Source organism: Condylura cristata, unplaced genomic scaffold, assembly GCF_000260355.1.
Source record: "Condylura cristata isolate star-nosed mole 26May11 unplaced genomic scaffold, ConCri1.0 scaffold00002, whole genome shotgun sequence".
NCBI classification, from domain to species: Eukaryota; Metazoa; Chordata; class Mammalia; order Eulipotyphla; family Talpidae; genus Condylura; species Condylura cristata.
In genome coordinates, this window is record NW_004567103.1 from 2,022,414 (window position 1) to 2,042,165 (window position 19,752).

The following is a 19,752-nucleotide window of genomic DNA, read 5'->3' on the forward strand; positions in this document are numbered from 1 at the left end:
CGGCGGTGCTGCTCACGCGGCAGCTCAGGACTTCGGAGGCCATGCCTCTGAGCACCAGCTCCGACAGCCGCTGCCTGTGGCCCTGCACGTGGCCCACGCACAGCCTGTGGGCAGCAGGGGCTGCTCAGAGGGGGACTGCTGCTCCCCAGCAGGCAGCCTGAGCCCTGAACACCACTGGGCCCCTCTCCTCGCTGGGGTGGGGGCTGGTCGGGGTGCTGCTGACACGCTTCCCATCACCTTGGCATGAAAGGGGACTAAAAGGAAGCCACCTGGAAGCGACCCCCTGCGGGTCCGGCCTCTGACCCCACATTCCAGCTCTGGGGCAGAAGGGGTGGAATAGGTGGAGCCCCCCCCCCACTTGGCCGGTACATGCAGCCAGATCCGGCCACCGCCGCTACCCTCGGAAGTGAGGCATCCACATCTCCTCCCAGCAAGGAGCTGCCCCTGCGGGTCCCCAGCCGGCAGCAGGGCCAGCACTCACCTGGCCAGCACACCCACTCCTTGCAGGAAGGTGGCGCTGCTCCCCAGGAGCCCCCACACGCCCTGCTCTTCCAGGTTCTGAAGCAGCTGCTCACTCTGGAGCCTCTTAAACAAAAGCTGCATGGACTGGATGGTGATCCTGGAAGAGAGCGGGGCCACATCATGAAGTGACGGCCCCCTGGGGGCACCCACCCTGGGCTCTGCAGCGGGCCTCAAGGGCTGGGGCCGTCCCAGGAGCGAGCAGATCTGCAGAGTCTGGAAAGGGTCCTGGACACGAGCGGGGATCGGAGGCCAGCTTCCAGAATGTCCCCCGGGAGGCCGAGGAGGGCCGCCTGGTGGAGGTGGTGGGTTCCCAGGGCCACCTCCAGCCCGGGACCCCCCGGGCACCTCTGCAGGTTGATCTCCTCGGGCAGGGTCCCGGTGTGGACAAGCCTCCAGGTCTTCAGGACCGGCGACCCGGCCTCCGGACCCTGCCTGCTGCTGAGTTGCAGCAGGAGCGTGTAGACGAGGTCCGGGAAGAGGTCCGGGAGCTTGTCGTCCTCGTCTATCTTTTGGATCAGGAGGTGGATGGTGCAGAGGGTCTGCGGAGAGATGGGTGAGAGGCTTGGGGGCCCCGCCTCCGAGCCCCCCGGGGCGGGCCCGGCCCGACTCACCATCAGCGGGTCCACCGCAGCCAGGCGCCAGACGTCCGCCTTGGAGGTGGCTCTTGCCCTGGGCGAGAACCTCGCCTGCAGACGGCCCATCAGTCCGTGGAGCATTGCGCGGGCCAAGGGCACGTTCTCCGCCACGGCCAGCCACACCTCTGCCAGGTGGCTAGCCAGGGACAGGGCAAGCTGCGGTCTCCTGCCGTGTGCCTGGCAGGCAGTAGCCCCCTGGACCTGAGTGGGGACTGGATGCTGGAGGCTGGCTCTCGGGGGGCGGGGGGAGCCCCTGGAGGTTATGTAGGGAACCTCCATGCGCCCACTGTGTGGCACCCCTGGGGAAGCCGCAGCCCCTTGGGGAGCCCTAGGTCACGGGGACCCCTGTGGGCACTGCCCAGGGCTAGGGTGGTATTGCTTCCTCCCCTATGCAGTGGAGAAAGATTTTCATGTCCTAGCCCCCAGAAGGGGCAGTCAGGCTGGCTGGAGTCGGCTGCCAGACGGCCACTTGAAATGGACGTCCCGAGCCCCAGGCTGGGCCCTGTATCTTGCTCCTTTCAGCCCTCGTGACTTTTAACCTGTTGTACTTGATCTTGTACTTGTTGATTTGTGGCCACAGAACTCACCTGGTGCACTTAAAATAATCCCTAGGCAGGAAAACCTGCTTTCCGTTTTAGTTTTGGTTGTTTTTTTTTAATAATATAATAGTTTATTTCTACATCATTTTGTGCCTTTTTCCATCTCAGTTGTAATCCCCGTGGGCTTCCCACCACCAAATCACCCGTGCTTTGTTTTCTTTTGTTGTTAACAAACCTGACTTGTTTTCTGTCCTCTGCCCTGTGTGGCGTTCAGCCGGAGGCTGTGTTGATTAGTATAAGCTAATTTAGAACAAGATCTGCACTCGAGCTGTTCCTTTATGGAGATGACCTAATCCAGCATCTGAAGGTGGGAGCCCTGCAATCCCCACCCCCATTCTCCACACATCCCTGTCCCTGTCTCTGCTGCTCGGGAGACAGCTGCCTCCCTCTTTCTGGACCTCGCCCGATGAACTGGGTACCACCCCAGACACACACCCCTAAGGGTGAGACCTTGCCAGCTGCCGGTGCAACACAGACAGAAACAGAACCAGGCACCGGCTTGGGAAGGCCGTGGGTGAGGGGCAGCTTCACTGCAAGCCCTGGGGGGCCTGAGGGTCTGCCATTTGGTCCCCTGGGTGCCCATTGCCTCCCCCCAGGGCCAGCTCTGGAAAGCAAGAGGGACAGGGGCCAGCTGGGGGCTGCGTCCTTTGGGTTATCCTGGAACAGCCCAGGGCTGGGGGGCAGCCGAGTGCTGCCCTGCTCAGCAAAGGGCGAGGGGCCACACCCAGACCCGCCCACCGTCCTCAGGGCCGGGCCTCCCGGGAGATGCGGCCAGGGTCAGGCCGGGAGAGGCCAGCCTGGCCTGGACGGCGCAGGAGGCGTGGCCACGCCCGGCACCCACCTCTCCATGGGCAGGGGCTGCCTCAGCAGCGACGTGAGCACGGGCTCCTGGTGGTAGTGGGCCAGCAGCAGGAGGCCCTCGGTGAGCAGGCGCCGCACCGCCCGGTGGTCCACCACGGGCAGGTGCGCCAGGATGGCGCCCAGGATCTCCGCTACCTGGGGAGAGCGGGCGTCACCAGGGCTCCCCACAGCAACCCCGGACGAGCCCTGCAGCACCACCTCTGGGGAGCCCTGTGCCAGGTGGGAGGCGGCACGCTCTGGACAGCGAGCCCAGGTCAGCCAGCTCTGGTCAGCTCGTCCACGCATGCCTTTCTCTTTCAAGAAGTCTCCTACCTCCTCCTCTCGACAGCCGGGGGTGGAGAGGTGCTCTCAGCAAGCGTGGCTGGCCGGTCCTCCCCCACCCCTCCAGCTGGGCCACACCAGCGGCCCCCCCAGCTCTGCCACCTTGTCCTCCAGCTCCTTGACCCGCATCTGGAGGAAGGTGCCGATCCAGGTGACGGAGGCCTTGTCGTGTTGCAGGCCCATGGCCCCGATGTTCTCACACAGCTTCTGGATGAGCGAGACCACCTCGTCGCAGTTAAACTCCAGGCATGCCACCTAGCACCAGAGTGGCCGTCCGGGGTCCTGCCGCCAGCCCCGGGCCCGCCCCGAGCCCGCCCGTCCCTGCGACTCCCCCCTCTTCTGCCCCATGTCGGGGCCCCAGCCCGGGCCTGCCACCTCTCTCCCCTGCCTTCTGGTCCAGGCTCTCCCCGTCCCGGCCCCAGCAGTGCTCAGACACTCAAAGCCCAGAGGGAGTTGGCTTTCGTGACCCCTCCTCGTCACCTGACCTGAACCTCGCACAGGAAACTCTACCCCAAACCCTCCCCGGCCTGACTCCTCCGCCCTGCAACACCCTCCAACCTGCCCTGCAGCCCCTCCCCGCCCCCCCAGGGACTCTGCCCCAGGAGGAGGAGTAGGCTCCTCCTTGCAGCCCCAAGAGGCGCGAGGCCCTGGGTCAGTGGCCAGGGCACCGTGGCATGACCCGAGCCAACGCCCGCCGGCAGGTCCCCCGCCCCCTCCGAGAAGCACATCACAGCGACAGTAGGGTGGGGGGGGCTCCACGCACTGCGGGCCTGGGAACAGGTGGCATCGGTGTCCCAAGGCGAGGAAGCCAGGGCCCCAGGGGAGGGGCTGCACCCTCAGCCCAAGGAAGGCGCCGCGCCTGCCCAAGATGGCCGCCTCCCGGGACCAGCAGCCACACCGCCCTCCGGGCTCATCACCTTGGCGATTCTGGAGGACGCGCAAAGAACCTTCTCCCCGTCCAGGTCCTGGAGATCCTCCCTACACTTCGCCAGCTCCAGCTCCTTGGAAGCGCCCCATGGGGAGCAGGTCTGGCTTGCTGGGGGGGTCCAGTTCCAGGGCAGTCAGCGAGGGCACGGGCACCCCCCTGCCCATGGGCCAGCTCCTTGCACTCAGGGTCCCTCTCTCCACATCAGCCCCGTGCCACGCTGACGCCTGCCCTTGGGGAGACCCTCCCGTGACCCCGGGCAAGAAGCCAGCCAGGGCAAACCCTCCCACACGGAAGGTCACCGGAGTACACATCCCTGCGCGTCTCTGGCCGGCTCGGCCTTGCCCTTGTACCGGTGAGCTGACTTATCCCAGGGGGCCCTTGCTGAGTCACACCCAACCAACAAGTCTCTCCTTCCAGAAGCTTCCACAGCCTCTTGGCGAGCTGGGCTGCCCTCTGCCCCTCTGCTGCTCACTCTGGCCTGGTGCTCGCTTGCCTACCCAGAGTGCGCCCCCCCCTCATCAGCCCCACTGCAGACACGGGGGCAGCCCCCCGGCCTGCTCCGGCCACCCTCCCGTACCGTGCAGGTCTAGCAAGCTGGACAGGATGTCCATGGAGGTCATGCGCGTCCTCCTGTGAGAGTCACAGGTGCAGGGGGCAATGAGCCCCACCAGCATGCCAAACTGCCCCAGCTTCAAGGGGATCTGGGGACAGAGACCCACACTTCACCCAAAGCCATTCACAAGCAGCTGGTGCTGCCCCAGGTCACCGTCTGGGAAGGGGGAGGATGCCACCACCTGCCCACGGCGGGCCCCGGAGGCCAGCAGCCAGGACTCCCCTCAGCCCACCACAGGCCCAGGCCCTTCGACCTGGTGCCTGCCTCGTTCCATAGGTGAAGGGGAGCCCTGACTTCAGATCTGAGCGTCCCCCCAAAGGCTGGGTGACCTGGGCAGGGATTTAGCCGTGGGCCCCTGTGTTTGAAGCATAGATAATACCAGCGTCTCCTCTTCCAGAGAACCCAGAAGCCACGTGGGGCCCAGTGTCCACTCTCAAAAGTACCGCCGTTTAGTTTTGACCCCACACCCCAACCAGCTTGTCCTCATTCCGTCACAGTCAAGACAGAGGGCCCACCCACCCCCACGGGACACCTCCATCCCGCTGCCCAGGCCGCCCCCGCGGGCGCTGGTCCGTGTCGGGAGCCTGCGTCGGGGAGGAGGCCTGAGAGAGGCCCGAGGCGCCCAGAGCTGGTAACAGACACCCTCTGGCTTTTCCAGATTTCATGAGGCTTGGGGGTACTTGTCATGGTTGATTTTCTCTCCTAAGTAGATCTTCAGCTTCCAGGCCAATGGGGTCATGACAGTCGTGTGTCCCCTTTCTCGAGGAGGGCGGCTCCCCAGTACAGACCCTGGGCCCCACAGACAAGGCATGCCCGGCTCTCCCCTGCGCCCCCCCACAGCTCAGGGCTGGCTCCGGGCGGCAGGGAGGGGAGAGCCTTGCTAGTGCCAGGTGAGGGCCTCTGCCCTAGGGACGCAGGACAGCAACGCAATTTCAAAGGTGTTCTCTCTCCTGGGGGCAGAGACGGGAACTCCTGTGGGTGTCAGAGCAGCAAAGTGGGGGCCCAGACGCCCCCACTCACACAGACGCCGACGCTTTGCATGTAGAGCTGCAGGAGATGAAGGTGCAGGCGCGTGGCCTTCTCCCGCTCCCACGCTCTCTCCGACAAGATCCACTTCTCCAGGAGCTACGGGACAAGGCCACACACAGGCGGGGCATGAAGACCTGGGCCGGCCCTTCCCGGCCCTGACCTGGCCAACAGAGGCCTGCTGGCCTCCCTCCCACGCAGCCTGTCAGTGCTCCCACAAGAAGCAGCCTGCGAGCAGCGAGGGACTCGATCCCGCTGGGGGGCAGCCCTGAGCGGCGTTATCGGAAGGATAAGTGAAGTCTGAAGACCGACTGCGGGTTAGCACGCAGCCGGGTATCAGCAAACCGCGCCCTGATTTTGGCCTTCGGTTGTTATACCAGAGACGGTCACCTTGGTGTCTGCAGCCAAGTCTTTCGGCTGAAAAGGGGTGAGTGTGTGTTGTGTGCGTGTGCAGGAGGAGACCAGGGAAAAGAAAAGCGGGCAAAGCATTAAGAAGCAAGAATCTGGTAGTGAAGAATGCGCAGCTCTGTGTGGGCCTGGCTGCAGGGGGTGCAGGTGGGAGCCAGGCGCCCCGTGTAGCTTGGGTCCTGGGCAGCGGGGCTCCCGCCCACTCCACGCAGCCCAAACCATTTTAACTCGCCCGCCTGCCCGCGCCCCGGCTGCGGAGCTTACGTGCACCATGTCCTGCAGCCCCCTGGGGTCCAGCTGCCGCTGCATGAGCCCCCCCATCAGCTGCTCCAGCGCGTGCAGGGCGTTCGCATACAAGGTCTAGGCCGGGAGAGAAGGGAGCTGGGCGGCAAAGACGGGCAGTCTCCCCCCAGGCGCCTCAGGGTCCCCAGGGTGGACAGGCGTGCACTGCACCTGTGCTCAGCCTGAGCTCTTTCCAGGTATCTTCTTGTGTGATGGACCAGACACACAAGAGGAGCTGCTCTTAAGAGGAGCGCACTTCACAAAGGATGAAACTGAACGCCCAGGGCCCCTGTCTCCCGAATCCCCACCCAGGACCAGGACCTGCAGGCAGAGAAGTGTCCTCCTTTTCTGCAGAGTTGCCGGGACACAGCCTTCCAGTCTGGGGCTACATTTCCCAGCACCCCCTGCACCCGTGGCGCCGCGTGGCTGAGTTCTGGCCAATGAAAGGTGAGCAAGAAAGCTCCAAGAACCCCACTTGCCTCGCCCCCTCGCCAGGCCGGACATCGGACACCGGTCGCCACAGGGGCCTCAGAGCCGCGCATGGAAGGTGGAGGAGCCTCTGTGTGCTCAGGGCCTGGGGCCCTGTGGGAAGCCGCTCCAACCCCCACTGCCAACTGGACTTCGCTTGAGTGAGAAGCAGGCTTTCCTTTCCTTGACACTGGGTATTTCAGGGTTTATCTGCTTGTTGTTGTTTGTTTTTGTCACCACCCCTAATATCCCTTTGACCCTTTCTCCTTCCCCCTCCCTCAACCTCAGAAGCCTCCAGCTTTTTAAAGCACGTGGCTTTGTCCAGTTAGCCACACTATAAACACTGAGTATTTGTCTTTCTGACCAGCCTGACTTCGGAGTTCCTCACACTCCCTCCACGCGTCTCAACAGCGACAGGTATCTTTCCCAGGGGCTGAACAGGACCCACAGCCAGCTAGGCCACTTCCTGAGCGGGCCCTCATGGGGGCACACACACTGTTTCACACCCTCAGGGCTCACCTGGTAGAGCAGCTAGCCCCTGTCCTGCACTTGCTGAGGGAGCAAAGTGTCCTTTGCTGCTGACATCAGTCAGGGCTGGTTTTGGACCATGTTGATGTGGACCTCCCAGTCCTGGCCAGAAAATGAGCTGACCGGAGGGACCTACCTTAATGGACTCATTGTCCTCTGCTGGGGGCTGGAGAGAAATCACAGCATGTAAGCTGATGTCCATCAGCTCGCTGCTCTCCTCTGTGGAGTAGAAAGGCCTCAGGGTGCTGGGGGAGAAGCAGCCACAGAGGCATGGTCAGTGGGGAGGTGAGCCCCACCGCCGCACTGCCCGCCGGGCGTGAGGTCACGCCACAGAGCCAGGGTGGAGCCAGCGCACCTGGGGCTCAGGCACCCGCTCCTGCACCCCGGAGCAGCAGCCTGGCCCCACCCAGTCACCTTGTCCAGCGATGAGTGACCTAGGGGAGCAGCCGGCCAAGGGGCCTCTGGGCACGTCCACCTCTCCTCCCTGACCACATCCTGGGCTCTGCCTCCCAGGCAGCTCCCAGCTGCTCCCCGCTCAGGCTTCCCAGGGTGAGAGCTGCGGCACCTTGGGGCTTACTGGGAACGCAAGTTCCATGCCTCAGCTCAGACTTCGCAAGTTCTAGGCGTGGAGTCTGGTGCTGTGTAATAACCCGCCCGGCAGGATGCAAACTCAGCCGCATTTTGTCTCCTCCCTTCTCCCACCTTAAGTGACTTCCCTTGGGGTCACCCGCGACTCTGGCCCCCGCCTGTGACTCCCTTAGTGTGTGTTCACCTCCTCGCGAGCCCCTGAGGGTGCTGGGGACCGGTGACATCCTGCTGCGGCCCTCCCCAGCCACGGCGTCCTGCGGGGACCTCGGGGGTGTGCCCCGAGAGTGAAGTTTCCTGACGCCACCCCACCACTTCAAACACGAATTTCACCAGCACCTAGCGTCTCCCCACTCCCCGCTCCCCACCGGTGGGTGGACCCTCCAGTTTTCTGTCACTTTGCAGCCACTGCAGCCACACGGAAACCATTAAGGAATGTGTTGATCCCTTTCTACTCAATTGGGAGGAATTTCTTGCTCAGAACATCCCTGCGTGGAGCTAAGGACTGCCCCCCAGCACCCCCCCACCCATGACCTCCCACCTCGCAACCCAACGGGGTTGCCGAGAACACTAGAGAATATGGAATATACTGGGGAAGACCGTGGCACACACAGGCCCCACACCCGAGGACAGCCTTTACCCCAGCAGCTGCCACTGAGACCCGGCAGAGGTGGGGCACAGGCTGCAAAGGCGGTGCAGCCCCCCACGGGGCGCTGGGGGTGGTCTGGGACGTGGCCTCTGCCCAGGGGAGCAGCCGGCAGGTGGGCGCTCACCTCAGGTGCGTGAGGGCCTCCAGCGCCATGGTCCGCACGGGGGAAGCCAGGGTGTCCGTGGGTTCCGCCTTGATGATGGCCTGCGGGGCGCACAGGGCAGTGAGGGCCGGCACCCGGAGCCCCGGCCAGGCAGGCGGGGTCTGCGGTCGAGGGCGACCCTGGCGTCCCGGGCTGGCTGTGCCTCGGTGCTCTACCAGCCCCTCGCTCCATTCCACTTAAGTCACCTGACTCTGGCTTGGGCGGGGAGCAGGTGGGAGGAGCGGGGCTCGGGGGGCCTCTCCTGGGACTACCGCGGTCTCGCCACGTGTCCCGGGGCTCTGCCCCTGTGGGCGCCGTCTCCCAGGGCCACGCCTGCCCGGCGCGAAGTCATGTGCACAGCTCCTGGCCCGAACTGGAGCCACGCGCGGGCTGGCTTCCTTCCAGAGCCTCCTGTTACCCCCAGGCTCGTGTCCCTTGGGGCAGCTGCCAGGGGCTCAGGCCTGGGGATGAAGGACGGTGGCTGCCCGCAGGCCCGTGAGCCCATGGACACTGCTGCCTCCGGGCAGCTGGCATGCTCCCGTCTCAACATCGTCCATGCAAAAGTGGCTCTAAGTCCTGCCTGCTGGGGACCCCTTGCCCCTCAAATGCCCTCAGGAACACTGAAGACATCAGCCAGAGGAAACCAAGTTAGACCCTCCGCCGGCCCCCAGAAACCCCCTCCCCCACTTACCACAATAATGCCAGTGAGCGTCGCCTTTTGGGAAAAGTGAAAGTCCTCGGGGTCTCTGATGTTTCTGATGGCGCTGGTGACCTGCACCACACTCTTCAGGAAGGCCATTTTGAGGCAGATGCCCTGTGCCCGGCAGGCCATCTGTGAGCCAGCGCCCCGGCCCCGTCACAGCCCCGCCCCGCCCGTGTGGGGGCCCTGAGACCGCAGCCTCATTCCACCCTCCCGGCACACGGCAGGGCCAGGCCAGGCCTCACACCCCAAGGGCCGTGGCGTCTCCCAGCCCGCCCACGTCAGCAGGCACCACCACCGGCCAGGCAGGCCACGCTCCGGGCGCAGAGACCGGCGGACTAGTTATGGAGACAAAATCGCTGTTGCCTTTTCTGGCTTGGGGTCTGTGCGCTTTACCATCCGGCTTCAAACCGTCACCGTGAGATCATTTCGTTTTATTCTCTGTGTTCCCCTTGCCATTCTGCCACCACCACCCCCGGCCCCGAATGATGCTGAAGTCACATGGACCCCGGCGGCCCAGGAAACACAGCACAGAGCAGACCAGCGTTGCTGGTCCAGGAGGCTGCAAAGGGGCTACCCGGCGCCCGGGGCTCCCCGCGGAAACCCGGTATGGGAAGAAAAGCGCCCTCGGATTCCCCGAGTACGGAGGTCTCTGAAGCGGCCAGTGAGCTTCCACCAGGCCCCTTTCTTTGCCCTTAGTCAAAAAGCTCTAATGCCTTTGTCCCCAGCCCTGAACCCCCGAAGCCACCCCAACACCCCCTTTCTTAACAAGGAGTCAGATCTGAGGCCACCACCTGCCCCTGGCCCGCAGGTTCACCATGAACCTTCCTGTCTCCAGCTGGGGCGGCCTCCAGGCAGACCAGGCGCTGGGCCTGTTGCTTGGTGCCGTGAAGACGCCACTGCCCGTCCCCTCTGGGCCTCAGGCAGAGGTCAGGAGGACACGGGAGAGGCGAGGGCAGAGAACGAGTGAGGCTAAGACGCTGGTGCTTTCCTGTGATGCAATCTTTGGGGGACCCATGCTCACCCCATCTGGGAAGGAGCTGCCCCCACTTCCCTCTGTAGCCAAAATCAGCACAGACCCGGGCTCCCCAATGCTGGGGGGTGGGCAGGACTCCTGCACGTCTCCTGGGGGACTCCCCCCCCCAGAGAGGGGATCCCGGCCCCCAGAGTCACCTGGCAGCTGCTGGAGTAGTGGTGGATGATCTTGGCCGCGATGGGGCTGTCCAGGTGGGCGAGGAGCACCTGCGGGTGGCAGTGCAAGGCCACGCAGCTGTACGTCACCATGAGGGCGCTCTTCACCGCCTCCCGCCTCCAGGGGTGGTCCTTCTGCAAAGCCAGCAAGAAGGGGAGAAGCTCCCCCTCGCCCCTCTGGGAGGGGGTGGGCGGCCCCTCCGTGGACACTGTCTGGTCACACAGCCGAGAGTCTGGGAGTTGGCTGAAGGGCTGCCCACGGACAGCTCTCGGGGGCCTACATCCTCCTTCACTTACTCCCGCCCGACTGAGCTCCGCCAGGTGCCAGGCAGAGAGACCAGGGGGCCCGCGAGGCGTCAGCGCCCGACAGAGGCCAGAGCCTTGCTGGCTTGAGCAGGGGCCTGTGTGGACACCGCACAGGCGCTCCGTGTGCCCTCTCCTCCGGCATCTGCTCTGGGCCGGGGTCGCGGGACACACAGCCATCGCATGGGAGGAGTGCTGCCGGACCCCCCAGGGAGCGGTGGGGTGCCGGGCGCCCCTGGGCCCTGAGCAGCAGTGCAGTTCCCACGCTTCGGCTTGTGGGGTGCCCTGGTCTCCTCCACCCAAACCACCAGCCCCCAGGGGGAGGGGTAGAGGTCAAAGCCAATGCCCGCGGCCTCAGTGACTCCAGAGGCGGCCCACTGAAGGCTCGGCCACCTGGCATGGCCCCTGGGCGGGGAGGGCCCTCGGGGCTGCCCCCGGGAGGACAGGGCTGTGCTGCCTCAGCAGAGCTGACGGGCAGAGACAACGCCCTCCCGCAGAGAAACTGAGCGATTTCTTCAGATCCAGGGGAGCCAAGGGGGGCCTGGGGCTCTGCACTCCCCCCTCCGCCAGGGGCACCCGCGGCTAGTCTGAGGGGCCCGCTGTGAGTAGCAGCAGTAGCGGCTGCCATAAATAGGGGCCCGCTCGGGGCAGCGAGAACGCGACAGCGAGAGCCTTGCTGGACGAGGCCTCGGGTGCCTCACTTGTGGCTGGAGACGCAGGCCTGGCAGGAGCCGGCTGGGTGCTAGAGTACTGTGCTGGGAGCCCCTGGGGACCTGGCTGCCCTGCGGGCCCTACCCGCCAAGCCCCGATCTGCCAGGACTGCTCCGACTCCTGGATCCTCTCCTCGAAGTCATGCAGCACTTTGAGAACCGTCTTCACCTGGCCCCGGGCACACAGGCCGAAGCACTGGATCACGCCCTGCGGGACCAGGCCAGCAGGCTGAGGGTGGCAGAGGGGCTCTCTGCACGCGCACACGCACGCACGCCACAGACGCGTGCCAGGGCCCGGGGGCCCCAGGGAGCTGGCGGAGAGCAGCGCATGGGCGCCCTCACCTCCCGGTCGAAGTCGTTGCTGTAGTCGGTCTTGTACAGCAGCTCGAGCAGCAGCACCTCCACCTTGTCGGCCTCCAGCCCCGAGGCCAAGGTGAAGCCCAAGGCCCGGTACAGAAAGCCCTGGAGAGGGAGAGGGGCAGAGGGCGCTTCAGCCCCCCCCCCCCGCCGCCCGCCCTCCGGGGGGCCACACAGTCGTCCAGGGTCCAGAAACTGCCGGGTCTTTAAGACAAACACCCGAGCTCTGAGTGGTCAGCGGCACGGGGCAGCCCGTGGCCGAGAGGGGCTTCTGCTTTCCCTGGACAGCTGCAGCAGTCCGCTCGCCCAGCCGCAGCGGCGGGCGCCCCTTTCCCGGGGTGGGGGCACTGGCAGGCGACAGCTCGAGCGTGCGCGATGCCCAGCCATCTTTCACGCCACCCAGCGCCTGCCCGTTCTCCGTGGGCTGCTCTCCCTGGTTTTTGATTCCCACGAGTCTTCTGTGTTCCTGCAGGAAAACAACACGAAAATGAAGCCCCTCACTCAGCCGCACGACTCTGAGTGAATCTGACGACCGTCTGGGGCTACGTCTCCGGGAAGAAACTCTGCCCCGCGGCGCGAGGTGAGCCCCAGCACGTCAGCCCTGAGAACCCCGTGTCCAGTGGTCAGTGCGCGCAGAGAGGAGGTGCAGGAGTGGGGGGCAGCGCTGAAGCCCGGAAGAGCGAGGTCCCGCTCACCCATCACACAGGACGTGGCTGACCAGCAGGTCTCGCTCAGCGGGACACGTCCCCCGGCTCGCTGGCCTCTGGGTTCTCAGCGGTGGTCTTGTTTCACCACCCAGCAATGTCTCGCTGTCACAGCTCCTCCCCGTCTTGGCTGACTTCTCCGTACGCTCTCAGCCCTGGTCCACAGTGAGCGCGATTCTGGGGGGTCCGTGACGCCACACCCATCTGCTCAGGGCTCCGAGCCGCGGGGAGAGCCAGTCCTCCCCCGGGGTGCTCGTCTGGGTCCATCTCTGGCACTCACGCGTCCAGGGGCACTTGGAAACAATCTTCAGCTTAAATGGTTCTATTTCCACCAACATCTTTTGGAATTCGAAAAGGGAGCGTATCCCCTTGCCGATTAACTTGAGAAAAGCGGACGCCTCTGTAACCGGCAGACTTTCTCGGCACGGGCGAGCAGGAGGCCCCGAACGGGAGGCCCCTTTATACTGTTTTGCTCCTCACGCTGGGCCACAGAATTCGGGTGCTCAGTGTTTGGGGTTACCTGTTCTGCACTGTGCTGCTACATTGAGCAGGCGCATTGTTCAATGATTTGTCGTTTCCCTTTATTTGCGTGGAGGGAGTATACTGAGGTGTTCGCATTAATTCTGGGAGAAACGGACTGTCTGCGGGGTGCACAGATTTGGAGGCCCCTGCCCACTGCGAGGACGCCTGGGGGGCTCTGGCTGAAGTTTCTTCAGCTGCCGCATCCAACGGTGCTGGAGTCATAAGAGCGTCTCCCCAACACTTTCCCTTACTAGGGGAGTCACCGCGGGCTGGCTGGACTGCGCGTGTGTGGAACACGCCTGTGGCTTCCCGCCCTGGACAGCTGGCCTTAGATTACCACCCAGCTCTCCTCCGGGAGGCCGGACAGCCTCTGGTGCTGCTGGTCCCGCCCGCCGCCCCTGGGGCCCCCCCAGCCAGAAGTGACCTGGTGAACCACCTGCGTGGGAACCAACCTTCTCCAGGGAGGGGCTGTCAAAGCTCTCGATCTGGTTGTTGAGCTCCTTGCTCAGGCGCAGGCTCCAGCTGGAACCCCGGGTCTTCCTGAGAGAGTTTCTCAGGAACTGGGAGGCAGGTGTCGAGGGCTAGTACCAAAGGCCCCCAGCTCTGCCTCACCTGGGCCCGGGAGAGCTGACCGCCCGCCAGCCCTCTCACCCACGAAGCCCGCCTAGCACTCATGCTTTGTGGGCCTGAGGGCATGGCTGTAATTTGGGGCTGGGGGCAGGGGCATCACTTGGCTCCCCAGAGAGGAAGGTTCCCCCTCGCCCCCGCTGGGTATCCCCAGATATGCTTGGACTGAGAACATGTACTTCAAGGGTTCCTCGGCCCACAGCCCACCCTACCAAGGACCCTTCCCCGCCCCTCCCTTCCTCCGGGCCCTGGCCCTGCACGCCGGGTCACTCCTTTACCTGAATCAGCTTGTCCTCCCAGGTCTTCTGAGTCCAGGTAAACTCAGTGTGTTCTGCAGAGAGAAAGGCCACACCTTTGCTGCCCTCGCGGGGTTGGCCCTGAGCCGGCATGGGGCCCCTCCGTGGGTCAGAGGTGCATTCTACCCGCCCCACACCTTCCCAAGAGTCGGGGGGCCCACTTGCGCCTCGGCCCCTGCTGCTCAGGCCACGGGACTAGCACTCCAGCGCCTCGCCGACTGGGGAGCCGCGGGGGAGTCCCGGACCTCACCCTCCAGGTACTTGACCAGCAGCGGGATCTCCAGCTCCCACACGTCGGCCATGGAGGGCGCGATGCTCTGGCTCAGGGTCTTCAGGAGGTTCAGCATGGCTATCCCGCGGCCCTCGCCCTTGTAGGGGGACGACATCAGCACCTGCTGGGCACCAGACTCCAGTGGGCGGTGCCCGGGGCTGGGTGGCCCCCCGGGCACCTCACTCCCCAACGTGGGGCCTTCTCTTCATTTATAAAGGGACGAGATGGGTGGTTTCCCAGCAGAGCTCTGAAGACCCCCGGGGTCGGCCAGCGTCTCCGCACACGACGAGAAGACGAGGGGTGAGCCCATGAGCCCCCAGGGTCAACACAGGGAGGAGGGTGGGAGCGGGGGCTGGGCCACCGGGGCAGGCAGGCCGCTGGCGTCCTGGGGAGGCTCTGGGTCACCGAGATACCGAGCAGGTCCTTGCAGGGCCCCCGGCATCTGAGCACACTGCCCCTGCTGCACCCCCCCATAGGGGCCCCCAAACCTCTGTTCCACCAGTGTCTGTCCCCCTCCCCCTTGCTCTGGAGACTCTGGCGGGGGCCAGGAGCTCAGGGCCCTGCTGTGGCCTGGCCCGGGGGTCACCGCCCAGGTGGGCACTCACCAGCAGACGGGCCAGCAGCTTCTGCGGCGCAGGCAGGTCCACTGGGGAGGAAGGAGACGCCACCCTCCCGAGCTGCCCCACCCGCGCCAGGACGCGCCAAGAGGTGCTGTGTCCTGGGAGGGGCCTCCCGGCACCACCCATCGCCCCCATGGTGTGTGGGTATCCACAGGGTCCTGCACGGAGACTCATCCTCACTGCCCGTCCCGGGAGCGGGCACCAGCTGTGGGGCTGGGCTCCCAGATGCCGATTCCGGGACCTGTTCAACTTGTGGGGCACCGGCACCCGCCAGGGGAGCGAGCGTCTGTGGCCTGCTGTGCCCCTGGGCTGTGTTGAGGACACCCCCCTCCCTCCCCTGTCGCGGCTTCTGTCCCCCTCCCCCACAGGCTGTGGGGAGAGGCAAACCCACAGGCCTTGGGTCAGTGAGCAAGGAATGGCCAGGGCTGCCAAGGCATCAGGGAGCACCAGGCGGTGGGCAGCAAAGGCCTCAGTCCCTGCGCCGGGCTAGGGTGGGAGGAAGGCCCCGGGGCCGCGCTGGCTCAAATAGGGCGCAGGGCGCCTCGGCCGTCCTGGGTCCTACAGGTACCTCCAGCTCCGGCCCTACCCCACGTAGCCAGCCCCCTTGAAACAGCCCTGTCACCCCAAACAGAGGGGGCCAAGTCAGGCCTCAGGGGCCCTGGTGGGGGTGGTTTACAGGGGACTCAGAGGGATACCTGCCGCAACTCCAGCCACCTCCCGGAGGCCCAGAAGGTCGCACCTGCACAGAGGCTGGCCACACCCTCTGCGGGCCGGGGCTCCGGACTGGGGTTTGAGCCAGCAGGGGCCACCCGAGGACCTGGCTGCCAGAGGACGCTGGCGGGATTTTAACCCCTGCTCAGATGTGGCAAGGGGGGCCTGGGACACATCTGTTTGGGCCCTGGGACACCCCTGGAGAAGGGGGGGAGCACGCCCACACGGGCTGCCCACCTGCCCAGTCCCAAGAGCCAGGGCAGGGGCGCCGCCCACCGTGTCTGCTCCTGCCCGGCGCGGGGTCCTCCGCGTCCTTGCTGAGGAGCTGGTGCTCTGCCAGGTTTGTGAGGCTGATGCAGATGGGGGTCAAGGCCTCTGTGTAATCCGTCTCCATGATGTAACACAGGAGCCTGACCCAAAAATCCTGGGGGGCACAAGATTAGCTGGGCCCCTGGACATGCAAGGAGCCTCCCCGATTCCTCCAGACCTAGCTGGACCGCTCCCTGCCTTGGCCCCGAAAGTCCTTGTCAGGACCACCTCAGGCACCCAGGGGCTCAGCCAGGGGAGGTCGCTGGTCCTGGCACCCAACCCCAGTCTCGGCTGGCTTCACCAGCCCCTCTCCCCACAACACACACACATGGCAGCACATCTCCTGGGTCCAGAGCCTGCCCCTGGGCCCCATCCCTAGAGGTGGACACTGGCAGGCGACCAGCCTGGCTGGCCACCAGCGACACTCAGTTTGCGTGTGAGCTTGGCCGGGCCAGGGAAGCCGACCTTCGAGCAGACGCTGGTCTCAGTGCGGAGGCCGTCACCTGCTCTGGAGGTCAGCCTCCATAACCTGGGCCGGGGGCCATCCTCGCAGGTGAAAGGGCTAGAGCAAACTGAGGTCTCCCTGCAGAAGACATGGCACCCCAAGATGGCTGCCTGTTCCTACTGCTTTTCCAGCAGACACCCTCGCAAAGCTCAGGCTGCCTGCCATGGCTGCCGCAGGCCACGCTGAGAGATCAGTCAGGCCGTGTGCGCCTCCCGCTGGCCCTGCTCCCTGGGGATGGCGGGGGCTGCCCATCTTCCACCTCACCCTCCACCCCCTCTCCTTGGACGATCGCTGAACACCCGCAGCTGATCCTGCTCCCCTCAGTTCCACCCTAGGAACTTGGGGTGAGGCTCCTGTGTTTCAACAAACTTGCAGGTGCTGAACTTTTCTAGCTGCCCGAACTAGACTGGACTCCCCCAGGGACAACAGCATTTGGAGCCCAGATCCTCGTGTATCAGCTTCCTGCGCTTGAGTAAATGAGTGAGCCCCTTGAGCCTGGCTTCCTTGTCTGAGAAAGCGTGTGACAATAGGGACCTCACGCAAGGGCTGCTGGGCGGTTGAGTGACACGCGGCCGGCTGGACTTCTGGAACGGCACCCCTGAAATGCAGGACTCGGCGTCCCTGCGGTTCTCAGTGTGTCCGTGATTAAGACCGGCTGCTGCTGCACAGGGACCCTCCAGCCTAGCGCCCCTTAACGGACACCGCACGCTGTCACGGTACATTTTTCCTATCTTATTGCTACGTCACATGTCTTTGCAACTGAAACCAGACACAGTCATTTCCCCTAAAGCCTGTGAACTACTTGGGGTCATACTAAACTCTCCAGTACGTGCCCCCAAGTCTCTCACATGGTGGGAATTCACTGAATGCTTGTGGAATTATTCGTTAAAAGAATTCCTTCGTGCACACACCTGGACTGAAGGGCTTTTAAGGTAATGGACACATTACAGACAATAAGCGAATGGATTGAGGCCTACCATACCCCAGATTCTGGGGTGCTTCGTGCCTGCTAGGGACCCAGCCCTGCGACTGTATTGTGAAGGCTGCGAGCTCAGGTGACTGGGAGACCCAGGCCCCCAGCTACCCCAGGCGGGCAGGGCTCACTCACGCTGGTCATCCCACTGACAGAAGAGGTGATGACCCTCACGGTGTCCATGGTGACCTTGTGGACCATCTTCTCCTCCAAGTCCCTCTGATAAAAACTCTCCCGGCGGTTTGTCTGGAACACAGAGCCAGGGGTCCCTGCTTGGGGGCTGGCAGGGACCCCACACCCTGGGGTCCTGGGTATGGTCTCCTCACTGCTGCGGGCTGATGCCCAGATTCTGGGTCTCCAAACTCAAAGCTGTGCGTGGGTCTCTGGCTGCTCGCTCCTGCCTGCAGCCTACCACATCTGGGTAAGCCGTCCCTGGTGTGCTCAGGCCAGGCAACACGTGCTGTGCACACATGCAGGGCCAGGCCCGGGGCTCTGCGGGGCGCCCCCACCCCAGTGCTTTGGAAACACTTGCCTAGTCCAGACGCCGGGTGTCTGCTGCGAGGGCCACTCACCAGCTTGTAGGTGGACTGGGTCAGCTGCATGGACACGTACTTCAGGCCCCAGCCCTTGATCCTGTCCTGGAAGCCAGACAGCGCCAGCTGACCGATGATGCGGAGTATGGCCATCCGCACCTATGGGGACAGGACAGGCCGTGCGGGGGGCTGTAGGCCTGGAGGGGCCTGGCAGTAGCAGTACAGGAGGCCGCTGGGGAGTGGGGTGCTCTGGGATGCAAGTGTTCAGGGGCCACCTGGCTACTGCTCATTCTGTCCACCACCCCATGTCACCCAGGGACCTCCGCGGCAGCCTCATCAGAGACACTTCTGTGTAGCTGAGCCCTGCCTGGGCCGCCTGACTCTTAGCCAGGGGGCTCACCACCAAACGGGGGACCCTTCTTTCCTGACAGCCTTCAAGGTCTTGAGGGTGCCTCTGCCTGAAGCCCCCGCCCTCCCTTCCCTCTGTGGCTCAACTACAGCCCCCCAGGGCCAGCTGAGTCACAGCCACACCAGGCCGGCCTGTGCTGGAAGGGGGCATGTCCTCAGGTGCTGCAGGGGGGCGTGTCCTCAGGTGCTCTTTCCTAATGTGGTAAACGACCTTACCAGCCCACCCCTCTCCCCCGCAGCCCAGTGCTGGGAAGCTGATTGGCCTGGGGTCTCCTCTGCCCTGGGTGGCGTCTGAGACTCTGCCCTGGGAGGCCGGCGGCCCTCGGGAGAAGCGGGGAGAAGCGAGGCTCCCGGCCAGGCCCCCTGAAGGGGCTGCATCTGGGCCTCCACCCCCGGGGCGAGATTGGGGAGCCCACCCCAATGCCCCTGCGCGTCTCCAGCGGGGCCTCGGGCCACCCCTCCAGGCTTTGGCCTTGTACCTTGGACCGGGTGTCGGAGAGGGTGTGCTTGACCACCCGGATGGCCAGGTAGATGGTCCTGATGCTCATCTTGGGCTCTGAAAGAGGAAACCCGGCCTGGAGGGCCGCCGGCCTCGGCGCTGGGGCTCACGGAGCCGAGGGCAGCGTCCTCCGGGCAGGCCCGGCGGCCCTCCTGCAGAAAGCCCGGTGTCCGGCGGCTGCCCATCATGCCTCCAGCGGGCCACTCCGGCTTCCCTGAGAAGCATCCCGCGGCTGGCAGCAGCGGCATCCCTCCCACTGGCTCGTGTTTAGGCCTGCTCCTTCGGCCTTTGTGCCGTGTGTCTCTTCTGAACTGCCTTGGACTCTCCTGAAATGGGGGTCTCCACTTCAGCTGGGGACGCAGTACTGGACACTCCGAGGCTGCAGAGCGCAGCTGTGCACACCCCGGACGCCAGGTTTCCTGGATTCAGTCCCAGCTCTGTGACCACAGGCGGACTGGTAGCCTCTCTGTGCCTCAGTTTCCCTACCTGTACATTGCAGATAATAAAACTACCTTCCCAGGAGAGCTACCCGCCCCGCCCACAGGGAATGCCCCCTGTTTGCTAGCTGTGGAACCGCCAACCAGGCATCCAGTTAAGGCAGAAGTCAGGGCAAAAGCCAAAAGAGGATCGTGGAGTGTCCATATGGACGGACGCTGGGGTGCTTAGGATGATGCTGTGCTCAAGGCTAGCTAGATGTTACCAGAAGTCAGGGCTGGTAGCGGAAAAGAGGGAATGAGGCTGAGGTAGCAGGTGGCAGGGAACTGGGCACAAGGGAAGAACATCACAATTTAAGTGCTACCAAGTGATAGCATTTTCAGACCATAAAAAAGGTATATGCTCACTCCAATATTAAAATAAGTACTAGCCCTGCAGCACGAGTTCAATCCCCAGCCCCGGAGGTGACCACATGGCGCGGCAGACCTCTCCTGACCCGCCCGCTGCTCCC

The 19,752-nt window shown here is 64.4% G+C and overlaps 1 protein-coding gene across 1 annotated transcript in view; it reads right to left on the reverse strand.

The window, feature by feature from the left end:
• Nucleotides 1-19,752, reverse strand: part of MROH2A (maestro heat-like repeat family member 2A) — a 35,455-nt gene that overhangs the window by 5,391 nt on the left and 10,312 nt on the right. Inside the window, exons 12-35 of the mRNA XM_004674761.1 lie at nucleotides 18,787-18,863; nucleotides 17,939-18,058; nucleotides 17,502-17,612; nucleotides 15,856-16,003; nucleotides 14,854-14,894; nucleotides 14,228-14,369; nucleotides 13,960-14,012; nucleotides 13,507-13,614; nucleotides 11,814-11,933; nucleotides 11,557-11,679; nucleotides 10,441-10,593; nucleotides 9,259-9,381; nucleotides 8,550-8,629; nucleotides 7,328-7,436; nucleotides 6,178-6,273; nucleotides 5,500-5,604; nucleotides 4,444-4,567; nucleotides 3,856-3,974; nucleotides 3,041-3,193; nucleotides 2,598-2,752; nucleotides 1,134-1,293; nucleotides 868-1,061; nucleotides 482-619; nucleotides 1-104 (exon numbers count right to left, since the gene is read on the reverse strand). Coding sequence (XP_004674818.1) covers nucleotides 1-104; nucleotides 482-619; nucleotides 868-1,061; nucleotides 1,134-1,293; nucleotides 2,598-2,752; nucleotides 3,041-3,193; nucleotides 3,856-3,974; nucleotides 4,444-4,567; nucleotides 5,500-5,604; nucleotides 6,178-6,273; nucleotides 7,328-7,436; nucleotides 8,550-8,629; nucleotides 9,259-9,381; nucleotides 10,441-10,593; nucleotides 11,557-11,679; nucleotides 11,814-11,933; nucleotides 13,507-13,614; nucleotides 13,960-14,012; nucleotides 14,228-14,369; nucleotides 14,854-14,894; nucleotides 15,856-16,003; nucleotides 17,502-17,612; nucleotides 17,939-18,058; nucleotides 18,787-18,863 — 2,856 coding nt within the window. The remainder of the gene's footprint in view (nucleotides 105-481; nucleotides 620-867; nucleotides 1,062-1,133; nucleotides 1,294-2,597; nucleotides 2,753-3,040; nucleotides 3,194-3,855; nucleotides 3,975-4,443; nucleotides 4,568-5,499; nucleotides 5,605-6,177; nucleotides 6,274-7,327; nucleotides 7,437-8,549; nucleotides 8,630-9,258; nucleotides 9,382-10,440; nucleotides 10,594-11,556; nucleotides 11,680-11,813; nucleotides 11,934-13,506; nucleotides 13,615-13,959; nucleotides 14,013-14,227; nucleotides 14,370-14,853; nucleotides 14,895-15,855; nucleotides 16,004-17,501; nucleotides 17,613-17,938; nucleotides 18,059-18,786; nucleotides 18,864-19,752) is intronic.